Here is a 16,325-nt window from a genome sequence, read left to right on the forward strand (position 1 = left end):
GCCGTGTATACGCCGTGTCTACGCCGTGTCTATGCCGTGTCTACGGCGTGTCTATGCCGTGTCTATGCCGTGTCTATGCCGTGTCTACGCCGTGTTTATGCCGTGTCTATGCCGTGTCTATGCCGTGTCTATGCCGTGTCTACGCCGTGTCTATGCCGTGTCTATGCCGTGTCTATGCCGTGTCTATGCCGTGTCTATGCCGTGTCTATGCCGTGTCTACGCCGTGTCTATGCCGTGTCTATGCCGTGTCTACGCCGTGTCTACGCCGTGTCTACGGCGTGTCTACGGCGTGTCTATGCCGTGTCTACGGCGTGTCTATGCCGTGTCTACGCCGTGTCTACGCCGTGTCTACGCCGTGTCTATGCCGTGTCTACTGCGTGTCTATGCCGTGTCTACGCCGTGTCTATGCCGTGTCTACGCCGTGCCGTGTCTATGCCGTGTCTATGCCGTGTCTACGGCGTGTCTATGCCGTGTCTATGCCGTGTCTATCTCACGGCGTGTCACGGCGTGTCTATGCCGTGTCTACGCCGTGTCTATGCCGTGTCTATGACGTGTCTATGCCGTGTCTACGCCGTGTTTATGCCGTGTCTACGCCGTGTCTATGCCGTGTCTATGCCGTGTCTATGCCGTGTCTACGCTGTGTCTATGCCGTGTCTATGCCGTGTCTATGCCGTGTCTATGCCGTGTCTATGCCGTGTCTACGCCGTGTCTATGCCGTGTCTATGCCGTGTCTACGCCGTGTCTACGCCGTGTCTACGCCGTGTCTACGGCGTGTCTACGCGTGTCTATGCCGTGTCTACGGCGTGTCTATGCCGTGTCTACGCCGTGTCTACGCCGTGTCTACGCCGTGTCTATGCCGTGTCTACTGCGTGTCTATGCCGTGTCTACGCCGTGTCTACGCCGTGTCTACGCCGTGTCTGTGTCTACGCCGTGTCTACGCCGTGTCTATGCCGTGTCTACGGCGTGTCTATGCCGTGTCTACGCCGTGTCTACGCCGTGTCTACGGCGTGTCTACGGCGTGTCTATGCCGTGTCTATGCCGTGTCTATGCCGTGTCTATGCCGTGTCTACGGCGTGTCTACGGCGTGTCTATGCCGTGTCTACGCCGTGTCTATGCCGTGTCTACGGCGTGTCTATGCCGTGTCTATGCCGTGTCTATGCCGTGTCTACGCCGTGTCTACGCCGTGTCTACGCCGTGTCTACGGCGTGTCTACGGCGTGTCTACGGCGTGTTTATGCCGTGTCTATGCCGTGTCTACGGCGTGTCTACGGCGTGTTTATGCCGTGTCTATGCCGTGTCTATGCCGTGTCTACGGCGTGTTTATGCCGTGTCTATGCCGTGTCTATGCCGTGTCTACGGCGTGTTTATGCCGTGTCTATGCCGTGTCTACGGCGTGTTTATGCCGTGTCTATGCCGTGTCTATGCCGTGTCTACGGCGTGTCTATGCCGTGTCTACGGCGTGTCTACGGCGTGTTTATGCCGTGTCTATGCCGTGTCTATGCCGTGTCTACGCCGTGTCTATGCCGTGTCTATGCCGTGTCTATGCCGTGTCTATGCCGTGTCTATGCCGTGTCTATGCCGTGTCTACGCCGTGTCTACGCCGTGTCTATGCCGTGTCTACGCCGTGTCTACGCCGTGTCTATGCCGTGTCTATGCCGTGTCTATGCCGTGTCTACGCCGTGTCTATGCCGTGTCTACGCCGTGTCTATGCCGTGTCTATGCCGTGTCTATGCCGTGTCTACACCGTGTCTATGCCGTGTCTAAGCCGTGTCTATGCCGTGTCTATGCCGTGTCTACGCCGTGTCTATGCCGTGTCTATTCCGTGTCTATGCCGTGGACGTCTATGCCTATGCCGTGTCTACGCCGTGTCTATGCCGTGTCTACGCCGTGTCTATGCCGTGTCTATGCCGTGTCTATTCCGTGTCTATGCCGTGTCTACGGCGTGTCTGTCCGTGTCTACGCCCGTGTCTATGCCGTGTCTACGCCGTGTCTACGCCGTGTCTATGACGTGTCTATGCCGTGTCTATTCCGTGTCTATGCCGTGTCTACGGCGTGTCTATGCCGTGTCTATGCCGTGTCTATGCCGTGTCTATGCCGTGTCTCGCCGTGTCTATGCCGTGTCTATGCCGTGACGTGTCTATGCCGTGTCTATGCCGTGTCTATGCCGTGTCTACGCCGTGTCTATGCCGTGTCTACGCCGTGTGTGTAGTGTCTGCGGCCTGATGGCACTGGCTGCTTCCCAATGACGTGGCGGTGGTTTTAGTAAGTGTATAAAACAGAGTGTGTGTGGTCGGGGGCCGACAGCGGTAATGTCCTCTGGCTCAGGGCGCTGTTGGACCAGGCTGCCAAGCGGCCCTCCCTCCCTTCCCACCTTCCCACTGTCGACAGGGGATTTGTGTGTGTGTGTTTTGGACGGCACTCAGAGGATCTGTACCTACTCTGTCTCCCAGTACCCCCTCTGGCACACACACTAATTTCTGAGAATGTCACCAGAGGCGTGGAGGTGTGTGTGTGTGGGGGGGGGTCTGGATGGGGGAGTGTGTGTTTGTGTGTGCGCTTGTGTGCATGCCAACTAAGGCTAGTGTGAGAAAGAAACCTTAACTGAGTGTTTTCTGTGGGCATGTGTGTGTGTGTTTCTGTTTCTGCGTGTTTTCCTCCAAGTCTGTGCCCTGCGGTAAGTGAAGGCAAACAGGCAGTAGGCAGCAGGCAGACGTGGGTCTCTGCTCTCGGGCTGTGTAGAGCCTGCTCTTGTTTTACAGCCTGTACCATAAAGGCTTTATTCTCCAGTGGAAGGCATAGACATGGGCTCTCAAACTCATACACCTGTGTGTGTGTGTGTGTGTGTGTGTGTGTGTGTGTGTGTGTGTGTGTGTGTGTGTGTGTGTGTGTGTGTGTGTGTGTGTGTGTGTGTGTGTGTGTGTGTGTGTGTGTGTGTGTGTGTGTGTGTGTGTGTGTGTGTGTGTGTGTGTGTGTCCCTCCACAGCACAGAGAGGCTGGGGTAACAGCACTGATTGTGAGTGTATGATAACCCTCCTCCAGCACAGGGAGGCTCGTAAAAGTGACTCCTCCTCCTCGGACCACTCGACGTGTGGGGGATTTATGAGATGCACTGAGAGAGAGAGTTGAGGGAAAAATAGAGAGGAGGGAGTGGGAGAGGGAGAGAAGGGGGGTAGGGTAGGGGACGATGAAGGGGAGGAAGAGAAAGAGAAACAAGCTACATTTTGAGGTATATCCTGAGCGTCATAGCAGTGCCTTGCCTCGGTAAGAAGGCCTCTGCTGCACTGGCTGTCTGTCTGCCTCTCTTTCTCTGTGTCGGTCTGTCCATTTCTGTCCTTACACTGTCTTCAAAATGTGTGTGTAAGCCCACTAGCATTCGTCATATCACTCAGTCACAGTAATTGTACTCCCTCTGCTACTCTGCTACTGCTCCAATCAGTACAGAGAGAGAAAAGGGAGAGAGCGAAAGAGAGAGGGAGAGAGAGGGAGAGAGAGAGAGAGAGAGAGAGAGAGAGAGAGAGAGAGAGAGAGAGAGAGAGAGAAGGTTAGAGAGAAAGAAGAGAGAGTAGAGGGACAAAGGATGGAGAGTGTCAGCCCCTCTACCATGTGCTGACAGACAGGCAGACACTCACATGGGCGCTGCACACCCACACCACCCCCTCCTTCTTATTCTGTCACTCCTCCTCTCCCTCTTTCTGTCTCTCTGTTGCTTTCCCTCCTGTTCTCCTTCTCGTGCACGCTGCTTCTCTGTTGCTCTTCCTCCCTAACTGAACTCTCTCTGTCTCTCTCTGCTTGCTCTGTCGCTCACGCACACTCTCAGATTGCCTGTGTGTGTGTGTGTGTGTGTGTGTGCTGGTGTGCACATGTTGAAGAACTCGCTCAGTGCTGACTCCACTCTGAGGATGGTAAGTAGTGTCTTTCCTCCTGCGGTTTGAGAGTGGGTTTCTGGACTGTGTTGTTGGGAGTGTGTATGATGGAGGATACTGTCTGTACATGAATTAGAGTGTTTACTGTCAGTATTTGTGCCGTGTGCCTGTGTGTGTGTACTGCATGCGAATGTGTGCGTCGACACGCATGGCCCAGTGTGTGTGGTCTGATGATGATGATGATGATGGTGATGATGATGGTTAGCCATAAATACGTACGCAGCGATGATGAGTCTGTGTGAAGGTAGGAAGTGCACAGGGATGAGAGAGGAGAGGGCGGGGGAGGGGACATGCGTACGTCGACTGCGGGGCTGGGGTGAGGAGGAGGGAAGAAGGGGAGGAGGGGGAGGTGCAGGACTCACGTGCCTAGTGTGGTGGCCGTGTCGCTGCAGTATTCAAGAGAGAGTGAGAGACTGAGGGTTACATAAAGGCAGGGGGGAGGAGAGGGAGACAGAGACAGGCAGCTCCACTGGGCTCCATAGTTCCTCTGAGCCAGGGCCCTAGAGTAGGGTCCAGAATCGGAGCTGGTAGGGGACTGGATGGATGGAGAAATGGAAGGTATATACTGCAATAGAGACATAACACTGCCTGGAGATACAGCGACACATGAACTCATAGATCTGAAAATTACAATGCAGTTTCTTACTGTAAAATGAAAGATGTAAATTCCTATGAAGTGTTGAATGGAATGGAATGGAATTAGGGTTGGGCAGTATCCAGATTTTCATATCATCATACCGTCCTTCTCTCATCCCGAGATTTATGGTATTACCGGCTTAGTACACAAAGGGGCGACAAAAAAATGCAAATATGCTAACGAGCGCAAACGGAAATGAACTAATTGCAAAGACAGGGAACCCAGCTCATGAAGTTATACATATGTAGGTAGGAGCTACCGAATGTCATTCTTGGTGAGTTTAGACATTTACAAGCGGGTATGAACGAGAGACATTGTGGCGGTGAACAACGTTTTGACACATGCTTGTCTGAAGGAAGAACCGTACTGGCACTGAGACAGCATGTGTACACGCTTTGTCTGTGTGGACTCTGGAGTCGCTAGGGCAAGAGGTCTGCCTGGTCTGATTGGAGAAGAGAGGGGAGGAGCAGACAGGCCGACAACTGAGTGGACAAAAAAACACAAGGAAATCAAGATACAGGTAGCTCATCCAAAGGGCTTTGACTTCCCAAACACGGCAGAAAGCTAAAACAATATGACCCCCCGTCACCTTATTAATTCAGCCAACTTGCTTAGAAAACTTGTAAGTTAAACTTAGGGGTCGCATTAACGCAGAATTCTGTTTTTCACACAGGTAAAAATGATAAAACACATGAGATGCCAAATGTAAAATGTTTCAGTTTGTGCTTCAGATGAGAATTCACCAACAGGCATTATACCAGCACACTCTGACTGATATGGAAATACTTGTCTTGGTGTTAATAGCCTACTTTTCTACGGTAAAATGAAAGATTAACTTTAAGCGAAACATTAGGAAATGTACATTCTTTCTATGATAAGCATTATCTTCAGAGCTTGTGCTGTTAGGTCACCTAAACTGGAACATGCTTAACACCCCGGCCATCCAACGATCTAAGCTTGATGCCCTTAAACCCACACAAATTTTCAATAAACCTACCAGGTACAACCTCAAATCCGTAAACACGGGCTCCCTCATAGATATCATCCTAACCAACCTGCCCTCCAAATACACCTCTGCTGTCTTCAACCAGGAGCAGGCCTTTCTAATCAACCTGGTTGAGAACCTGGTTGAGGATGCCTGGTTATTTTTTAAAGTGCTTTCCTCAACATCTTAAATAAACATGCCCCATTCCAAAAATGTAGAACCAGGAACAGATATAGCCCTTGGTTCACGCCAGACCTGACTGCGCTTGACCAGCACAAAAACATCCTGTGGCGTACTGCATTAGCATCGAATAGCCCCCGCAATATGCAACTTTTCAGGGAAGTTAGGAACCAATATACACAGGCAGTTAGGAAAGCAAAGGCTAGCTTTTTCAAACAGAAATGTGCATCCTGTAGCACAAACTCCAAATGGTTCTTGGACACTGTATTGTCCATGGAGAATAAGAACACCTCTTCCCATCTGCCCACTGCACTGAGGCTAGGAAATACTGTCACCACCGATAAATCCCCCATAATTGAGAATATGCATTTCAATAAGCATTTTTCTATGGCTGGCCCCCACAGCAACTTGCCCAAGCCTCCCCATTTCTCCTTCACCCAAATCCAGATATCTGATGTTCTGAAAGAACTGCAAAATCTGGACCCCTACAAATCAACCAGGCTAGATAATCTGGAACCTCTCTTTCTAAAATGATCAGCCGAAATTATTGCAACCCCTATTAGTACCCTGTTCAAACTCTCTTTCGTATCGACTGAGATCCCCAAAGATTGGAAAGCTGCTGCAGTCATCCCCATCTTCAAAGGGTGAGACACTCTAGACCCAAACTGCTACAGACCTATATCTGTCCTAACCTGCCTTCCTAAGGTCTTCGAAAGCCAAGTTAACAAACTGCTGGTCATCGGTGCACCTCAGCCACGCTCAAAGTCCTAAATGATATTATAACCGCCATCGATAAGAGACAAAACTGTGCAGCTGTATTCATCGACCTGGCCAAGGCTTTCGACTCTGTCAATCACCACATTCTTATCGGTAGACTCAACAGCCTTGGTTTCTCAACTGACTGCCTCGCCTGGTTCACCAACTACTTCTTAGACAGAGTTCAGTGTGTCAAATCGGAGGGCCTGTTGTCCGGACTTCTGGCAGTCTCAATGGGGGTGCCACAAGGTTCAAGCCTCGGGCCAACTCTTTTCTCTGTATACATCAATGATGTCGCTCTTGCTGCTGGTGATACTCTGATCCACCTCTACGCAGACGACACCATTCTGTATACTTCTGGCCCTTCGTTGGACACTGTGTTAATTAACCTCCAGACGAGCTTCAATGCCATACAACTGTCCTGCCGGGGCCTCCAACTGTTCATAAATGCAAGCAAACCTAATACATGTTCTTCAACCAATCGCTGCCCACACCTGCCCGCCCGTCCAGCATCACTACTCTGGACGGTTCTGACTTAGAATATGTGGACAACTACAAATACCTAGGTGTCTGGTTAGGCTGTAAACTCTCTTTCCAGACTCACATTAAGCATCTCCAATCCTAAATTAAATCTAGAATCGGCTTCCTATTTTGCAACAAAGCATCTTCACTCATGCTGCCAAACATACCCTCGTAAAACTGAATATCCTACCGATCCTTGACTTCAGGGATGTCATTTACAAAATAACACTCTACTCATCAAATTGGATGCAGTCTATCACAGTGCCATCCGTTTTGTCACCAAAGCCCCATATACTACCCACCACTGCGACCTGTATGCTCTCATTGGCTGGCCCTCGCTTCGTATTCGTCGCCAAACCAACTGGCTCCAGGTCATCTATAAGTCTTTGCTAGGTAAAGCCCCGCCTTATCTCAGCTCACTGGTCACCATAGCAGCACCCACCCGTAGCATGCACTCCAGCAGGTATATTTCCCTGGTCACCCGCAGAGCCAATTCCTCCTTCGGTCGCCTTTCCTTCCAGTTCTCTGCTGCCAATGATTGGAATGAACTGCAAAGATCACTGAAGCTGGAGACTCATATCTCCCTCACTAGCTTTAAGCACCAGCTGTCAGAGCAGCTCACAGATCGCTGCACCTGTACATTTAAATTACATTTACATTTAAGTCATTTAGCAGACGCTCTTATCCAGAGCGACTTACAAATTGGTGCATACACCCTATGACATCCAGTGGAACAGCCACTTTACAATAGTGCATCTAAATCTTTTAAGGGGGGGGGGGTGAGAAGGATTACTTTATCCTATCCTAGGTATTCCTTAAAGAGGTGGGGTTTCAGGTGTCTCCGGAAGGTGGTGATTGACTCCGCTGTCCTGGCGTCGTGAGGGAGTTTGTTCCACCATTGGGGGGTCAGAGCAGCGAACAGTGCATAGCCCATCTGTAAATAGCCCATCCAATTACCCCCCATACTGTTTTTATTTTATTTATTTTGCTGCTTTGCACCCCAGTATCTCTACTTGCACACTCATCTTTTGCACATCCATCACTCCAGTGTTTAATTGCTATATTGTAATTATTTCACCACTATGGCCTATGTATTGCCTTACCTCCCTTGTCCTACCTCATTTGCATACATTGTGTATAGACTTTTTCTATTCTATGTTATGACTGTATGTTTGTTTATTCCATGTGTAACTCTGTGACGTTGTTTGTGTCACACTGCTTTGCTTTATCTTGGCCTGGTCGCAGTTGCAAATGAGAAGTTGTTCTCAACTAGCCTACCTGGTGAAATAAAGGTGAAATAAATCAAATTAAAATTAAACATGATGTCCATGCATCACTTTTGCCAAAAATACCTTTCTTTTTCATTGTAAGCTCATTTACTTGTGTGGCTGTCAGCCAAATAGCGTTGCACTTCTGTTGTCATCTGATGAAAACGAAGCTCTTTCCGGACCAATGAGAACTTCAACTTTAGCTGCATCTCCCTGATCCGTCTATTGAAGCAAAACAACACACGGTTGGGTTTCAAAATGAACTATGACCTCTGTTAATACACAGCTCCCTCTTTCTCCCGTTAGGGTTAGGGTTAGTGCTATTTACAAACAAACACATGAAATAAGTTCTGAGAAATAATATAGAATAACGTGACAAGGTGAAATGAAGAACACAATCTGCTTTATCTCCTAACGTGTTGCACAAGTTGACTGCAGGCATTTACATAAAAAGTATATATTTAAATGTATTGGAAGAACTTCAAAGAAATAGTTTCAGCGGTATTGACGCTATTGAAAAGCCATCCAGAGGCAACTTCCAAATACCCCGGTATATACACTGTCTGGTGTTCAACCTTCCCAAGTTCTCTCACGTCACCCCGCTCCTCCGCTCTCTCCACTGGCTTCCAGTTGAAGCTCGCATCCGCTACAAGACCATGGTGCTTGCCTAGGCCATCCCTCCAGGCTGGTTTGCGTTCATCCACCTCTGGCCTGCTCAGCCCAGGTTCCCTCTGGCTCCCCATGAGATGAGTCAATCACCACCTTCCGGAGACACCTGACACCCCACCTCTTTAAGGAATACCTAGATTTGATTTAGATGCAAAAAGTGAACTGGATGTCATCCACTTTTGTCTCTGCTGGTAATGTAAATGTAATATACGGTATACAGCCTAAGCCTAAATGGAATGTGTACTGTATAGGCCATCCTTGGTTTCGTGAGGCCGTGATGAGATGAGAGTAGAAGATTTGATCAAAGTGAAAGCTCCACTTTTGTCTCTGCTGGAGACACAGCTGTACCTGTATATGTTTGGCTCTGAGTCTCTGTAGTCCATTTGGGTCCAATGGCTTTAGATCCAAATTAGGGAACATATTACACACAGAGTCCAGATTATTATGCGTGGAGTGTGTGCGTGTACGTGTGTGTGTGTGTGTGTGTGTGTGTGTGTGTGTGTGTGTGTGTGTGTGTGTGTGTGTGTGTGTGTGTGTGTGTGTGTGTGTGTGTGTGTGTGTGTGTGTGTGTGTGTGTGTGTGTGTGTGTGTGTGTGTGTGTGTGTGTGTGCACATATTCCCAAATGTGTGGGTGCTTGCATGCGTGTATGTAAGTCTGTATTCTTGTGTACTGTTTCCAGTATTTTTGTCCTCACTTACTCCTGCCGTCTTGCTCTGAGTTTGCCTGCGGGGGTTGTACCCTAGCCTAGCCTAGAAAACGATCAGAAAACAGAGACCATTCAAAAGTGTCAGAGACAGAAACCGAGTGGAGTGGATGAGACTGAATGGAGGCTCTGCCTTGACCCACTGCATTCAAAGTACCGTAGCGCTGTTCATTCACCACGTGGGCCCATGCAAACCATTGAGACTGGTGGGCAGACCCAGAGAACCACGAACATACACACACTCTACTGCGTTAGCCCCTTCCCTCCACTGCACCACTCTCACTAGCTCATGGTTTACCACTACAATAGGACGTATTATCATTTCTACATGGAGCATACTGCAGCTGCAGCCTTTTGAATTGAAAAGCCGGGAGGATTTGATGTGCAAACATCCCTTCGCTCTGGTCGCTATTCCATTGTGCATTCCTGCCACAGCCTCATGCGGTCTTTCCCTTACAATTCCCAGAGTGGCAGTTTAGAGTGGATCTCTCAGACTGTTAGACTTATAGGCTGAATCGGAAATGGCACACTGTTTCCTATGAGCTTTATGGTCAAAACTAGTGCACTATATAGGGAATAGAGTGCCATTTAATGCGCAGTCTAAGTAATAGATGATTTTAAAGGCTTCTGAAGGGGCTTGGCGTTAGAATATCAAGGTTGGCCGAGGCATACTGGTCAGATCTTTTGAGGAATTAGAGGGGATCAGTTGTTTGCTGGTCTGCCATTGGTCATTTTGGAGGGCAGTGGGTTTTCTGGTCAGTCATTGGTCACTGTCGGAGAGGGCAGTGGTTTACTGGTCTGTCATTGGTCAGCTTTTGAGGGCAGTGTTTGTCTAGTCTGTCATTGGTCAAATGAGTGTTTGTGTGGGCTACAATAGATTGAAATACTTGTACTTGTGTACTTAATGAGGTTATCATCATAGTAAAATAGGATTTTCCTTAAATATGTCTTTGAATGGATCCCCACATCACATTGTACTACTCCCATTCATCAGGCTACAGAGCAGCTTAGGGATAGACTGGTCTGAGGTCTACAGTTAAGTCTACAGATCAAACAGGGGATAGACAGTTATGGGTATGGTAATGTGATAGTTTGTAATATGTTTTCTATGTAAAAATCATGAGCCTCTGAGTGGCGCAGCAGTCTAAGGCACTGCATCTCAGTGCAAGAGGCGTCACTATAGTACCTGGTTTGAATTCAGGTGTGGCGCACAATTGGCCCAGCGTCGCCCGGGTTTGGCTGGAGTAGGCCGTCGTTGTAAATAAGAATGTGTTCTTATCTGACTTGCCTCGCTCAATAAAGGTTCAGAAATAAATAAACACCCAAACTGTTTTGTAGAGTAAGTTGCTGATTTAACGGAGGGTAAACTGTCACACAAATGAACTGTTTCTATGTACAAAATCTTTCCTACGGTAAGTTAAGGTTTTGGTGATTTGCTGTGGGTCGTGCACTCAGACATGCAGACACTACACATTCATTCTCACAGGCACGGAGTATCTCACACACGCACGCACACACACACACGCACACACACACACACACACACACACACACACACACACACACACACACACACACACACACACACACACACACACACACACACACACACACACACACACACAATCAATAAATCAACAAAAGAGACGGTCAATGCAACAATTGCAATAAATCTAATTGATCAATGTAACTGTGCTCTCCTCTGGTCCTCAGTCAGGAGTCTCAGCTTTACCTTGTTGTCCTGTGCTGTACTATATGTGTCATAATGCCTGACCCTCGGCTGTGCTGACTTTAACTGAGACAGACACACTGATGCTGCATTCATGTGGAAACTAGGAACTGGGAAACTGGGGGTACAACAACGCTACCCGAGTTTCCCACTTGAACTTAACACTTGGAAGGCAATTTTGGATACTGTCTTGATGCGTCTGAGCTGCTTTATGGCAGTGTTGGTCTTGAGTATAGGATAATTCTGATACCGCATGAACACGGCATGAGACAGTGGCGCTGTCTGTCTCAGTGTCTGTCTGTCTGTCTGGCTTCTGGCTGTGTTAACCCTGTTCTTTTCTCCCCTTCTCCTCCTCCTCCTCCTTCTCTCTTGTGGCACCAGGCGCGGCTCCCCTCCTGTTCATCCACCCTAAGCATTGCTGAGGTACTCTTGCAAGCCTACTAAGGAATCGCCATGGCCACCGTCGTCATGACGTCGTCATGGCATCGTCATGGCATCGGTTACCATGGTCCCCCCTCCTCGTTCACCTGGCATGTTTTGCGCAGTCACTCCATCCCTCCTTCCTTCTTCCTTCTTCCTCTGTTTTGCACAATGTTCATCCTCCTTCTTCCCTTTATCTGTATGTCTGCCCTGCATGCTGCCCCTGCTAGGTGGAAGGACACAGTCGTCTCTCGGAGTACTGCAAATCCCAGAATCCTTTGCATTTTTAAATCTCTTCCCGTATCAGAGTATGTACAGGCCTTTTGACCAGTTTCATGTTAACATCTGGACCATAGTGTAATCGAACGCATCCTATCGTCTGAGATGCCCTAAGTTGTATCTAATGGAATCCCTCCCTCCCCACACACAGCTCCACTCACGTCACCACCTCACCACACACTCACACCTCGTGCCATGTGACATGTGACTCAGTGACGTTCCAAATACAGTGTTAGAGTTGAAACGTCACGGTAGCCGTCTCGCTGTGCGTCGGCAGCGGTGCTTGTACCAACAGTGCATTGCTCTACCCTTCAGCTGGTTTTGAGGTAGGCTTGCTCTTACTCAGCGCTGTGACAACATCTCTTACAGGCACCTCCCTTGTGCTTAATTTATTGTTAGTGAGATTGATGATTGGGAAGGGATATGGTATCCATCTACAATAGATGGGCAGTGGGAGGACACAATAGTTCTCCTGTAAGTAACATCTATTTATAAAAATAAATAGAAAAGTTGGACATTCATTCAGGGTTGTCAAGCTAATTTTGCCCGTAATTCAGTGTTCATTGTGGTCCGGAGGGCCACTCTGAAAAGGTCTTATATTTCCATGCAGTTGAAATGAGCATAAAATAGTCCTGTATACATTGTTTCTGGAATGTTCCATGGTCCCTGACTGTCTAGCTTTCATTTCAGTGATTAGTGAACTGGACACATTCAACAGGATGAATGTAGGTCCATTTTCATTCTACACATTTGGCTTTAGTCATGTTAAAGTATATTGAGTTCGTTCGTTCCCCCCTAAATTTATTTTTGCAAAATATGTCAACAAAAATAAATTGGTCCACCTCGTGGGCCGGATCTGTGGACCACATGTTTGACCCTCCAGCTCCGATGGCTCGGATGCAATACGTTTCATAAACCAATGTTTTGACAGCTAAGCACGGGCCTTCAGTAAGGTTTCATCTGATTTAGGGTCAGCTTTCTCTATCCTTGCAGCAACCAATGATGTGAGTTATAACTGACCTTGGATCATTCTAGAGCGAAGATACAGGAATCGTATGTCAAGCACTGAAGAGAAAAGAGGCACCATTTCCACCAGTACACCAACACAAACAAAGCTAATATCACTCTCCTCCGCTCACTAACACCAACCCACTCTCAGACCCATGATAAACGTGCTCTAGGTTGGAGCAAAAAGTTGACATCACATTATTTGGTCACTATTTCATCAATGTTTTGGTTCTTTATCGTCAGAATATTGGTTGTTTTGGAGTCGGTGGTCTTTTTTTATTGCTGTGTGAACTGATTTCTGTATGTGTCACCTCAGTAGTCCTGAGTTGCGTGTGTGTGTGTGTGTGTGTGTGTGTGTGTGTGTGTGTGTGTGTGTGTGTGTGTGTGTGTGTGTGTGTGTGTGTGTGTGTGTGTGTGTGTGTGTGTGTGTGTGTGTGTGTGTGTGTGTGTGTGTGTGTGTGTGTGTGTGTGTGCCAGGCCACAACTATGTGTACTATTGTACTGTACCAGGACATTTGAGTGTGTGTGTACATGTGTTTGTGTGTACCAATATGGGACATGTGTGTGATGCATGATGGCGTGTGTGTGTGTGATGCATGATGGCGTGTGTGTGTGTGAAGGCGAGTGACCTATCCTGTGGCTTCCTCCAGGCCTCACGGAGAGAGTTCAGGGCTCACCTGGATGAGGTCATCACGCTCAAGTCAAGGTACTCTACCTTGGACCAGGTAAACCCCCTTACATTCTTCCTACCCTTCCTCTATACCGGCATGCAGGCCTTGCTCCTCACCATAGTCACAGACACAGTCACCACACAGCACTAGGGCCTCAGAGAAACCAAAGACACCTGTTAGAGACCCCTGACAGACATCCAGAGGTACGTAGACAGACAGGGGAGGTGCCTGGATCCACAGCCCACAGAGGGCTCGCCATCTCAGGCAGCCTGCTCTCGGCGGCTCCCCTGTGTGGTGATGCAGTACTGGAGCTCATCTACAGGAAAGACAGCGAGAGACTGTAGGGAAGAGAGGGAGGAGAGGCAGGAGAGGCAGGAAGGACACGTCGGATGTATTGCCATAGGGGAGCAACACGCAATATGAAAGGTTCCAGTAGGAATTTGGCTCACAGAGTAGTATGGGTAATGTAGTCTTTCTAGGGGTTTTGGCTTGATCTGTTCATACCAATACCTCTCTCTCACCAGGCATTTTTGCCAATCCAAGTAGGCTTGGAGAGTGTTCAGTACATCCCCTTCTCAGGCCTCTCTAGAACTCCACCAGCGTTCATTCTCTCTCATCCGTCACCCATGTAGTCGTGTGTGTGTGTGCTGGCAGCTGGGCAGGGGAGCATTTCTTGTAGCGTTTTTGTATGTGTTGTCATGCTTTTCATGTCTAAGAGAAGATGTGCACATCAATGTCCTTGTACCAGAGCATAGCTGTGTGTGTGTGTGTGTGTGTGTGTGTGTGTGTGTGTGTGTGTGTGTGTGTGTGTGTGTGTGTGTGTGTGTGTGTGTGTGTGTGTGTGTGTGTGTGTGTGTGTGTGTGTGTGTGTGTGTGTGTGGGCGTGTGTGTGCACGTGTGTGTGTGTGTGTGTGTGTGTGTGTGTGTGTGTGTGTGTGTGTGTGTGTGTGTGTGTGTGTGTGTGTGTGTGTGTGTGTGTGTGTGTGTGTGTGTGTGTGTGTGTGTGTGTGTGTGTGTGTGTACCACAGTAGCTTGCACTCAGTTTAGCCAGAGGAAGTGCTGTCATGTGGCGTCACTCCTATGTGATGCTCGTCCCTCTCCGCAGGAATAGACCCTTGAGTAGTGTAGAGGCATCTCTCACCCCCCTCACTCTCTCCCTCCCTCGCTCCCCCCTCTCCCCCTCTGACCCCTTTAGGTCTTTCTCTCGCAAGTGAGTGTTGTCTTTTGAGGGCCACAGAAGCATTTGTCCCGTCCTTCCCCACTCTGTCACTATCCTCTCTTCCATCCCTTTCTCCCGTGGGACAGAGTGGTGCTAGAACGGTTTTTGAACTCATCCTCTCCTTTCCTCTCCTCTCCTTTCCTCTCTTCTCCAAAATAACCTGGTTTTCACACATGCCTTGGATGTCTGGAGAAGTTTTTATAGCAAAAGAAACGGTTTGAATGGACCGTAGGATTTTGATTGGATGTTACATTTCAAGAACCCTCTCCACATGCCCGTTGGTGCTCCCTGTTATGTTCGTCACTGTTTTCAGACCGGATAGGAAACATATTGCAGTGATTGTTCTGTGTGCCAGTATGCAACATCGCAGAAAGTGGTAAAAAACTTTGAGGAAAAAGTGAATTGTGTCTATACACAATCAGCATCCAGTATATGGACACCAATTCTCCTGTCTTTCCTCATGTCCTGTTGCACCTACTGCACTAATCTAGTGAGCATCTCTCCGACCAAGCAAGACATTTGATTGTTTTGATATGTTGCGATGCGTCACTGATTTACAGCAGGTTCCAAATCCCACCCCTATTTAGCCATTTTTCTACTATGGACTTCAACGGGCTTCCCATGTAAGGACGAGGCTACTCCTCCTATTCTCTCCTCCCCTCCCTGCCCCATGTCACATCCCTCTCCTCTTCCTCTCCTCCGAAATCCCCCTTTGCATAATTTGTCGGACAGCGCGTTTGTTTTTTGCTGAGCCTAGCACAGAAGCACAGGAACAGTGGCTGTTCCCTCGTCCCCGCGAGCCGCTTCTTTACCTCGTCCGTTATTGGCCAATTCATTTCCCCTGGGCAGCGGTAAGCTTAGCAGCGTCCGTGGCTCGCCGTAGCCGTCCACTCCGAGACCTTTCTCCCTGACCCGGCCTCCGTGCTCGCCACTCGCTATTCCACATGCGCCCCCTCCGCCATTGATCTCCGTGGACGATCGCCATGACAACCCGTCATCAGGCTGTTTCCGCGGTGACTATCGGGTTGCCGTGGAAAGCAGTTATGGTTGTTTTTCGTGTGTGTGTGTGTGTGTGTGTGTGTGTGTGTGTGTGTGTGTGTGTGTGTGTGTGTGTGTGTGTGTGTGTGTGTGTGTGTGTGTGTGTGTGTGTGTGTGTGTGTGTGTGTGTGTGTGTGTGTGTGTATTCTGTGCCATTAAGGTTCAGTTTAATAGGCTGGTGTATAGTCAGGGTTTTGCCCAAGGGTAGGCATAATGCTGCAGGGCCTAAGAGCTCTGCAACACACACACAGACAGACACACACACACACAGACAGACACACACACAGAGACAGGCACACACACAGACAGACACACACA

General features: G+C 48.8%; 1 protein-coding gene across 14 annotated transcripts in view; it reads left to right on the top strand.

Moving 5' to 3' along the window:
• LOC118370802 (gephyrin) overlaps positions 1 to 16,325 on the top strand; it is a 119,164-nt gene that overhangs the window by 76,993 nt on the left and 25,846 nt on the right. For 9 of the 14 annotated variants that reach the window (XM_052470811.1, XM_052470812.1, XM_052470816.1 and 6 more), the window contains exons 9-10: positions 11,754 to 11,795; positions 13,730 to 13,804. The exons of 3 other annotated variants lie outside the window; for them this stretch is intronic. In XM_052470811.1, the coding sequence (XP_052326771.1) occupies positions 11,754 to 11,795; positions 13,730 to 13,804 (117 nt within the window). The remainder of the gene's footprint in view (positions 1 to 11,753; positions 11,796 to 13,729; positions 13,805 to 16,325) is intronic. 2 more of the 14 variants (XM_052470820.1, XM_052470822.1) reach the window with 1 other exon arrangement.

The sequence above is a fragment of the Oncorhynchus keta genome, chromosome 19, assembly GCF_023373465.1.
Source record: "Oncorhynchus keta strain PuntledgeMale-10-30-2019 chromosome 19, Oket_V2, whole genome shotgun sequence".
Lineage (NCBI taxonomy): Eukaryota > Metazoa > Chordata > Actinopteri > Salmoniformes > Salmonidae > Oncorhynchus > Oncorhynchus keta.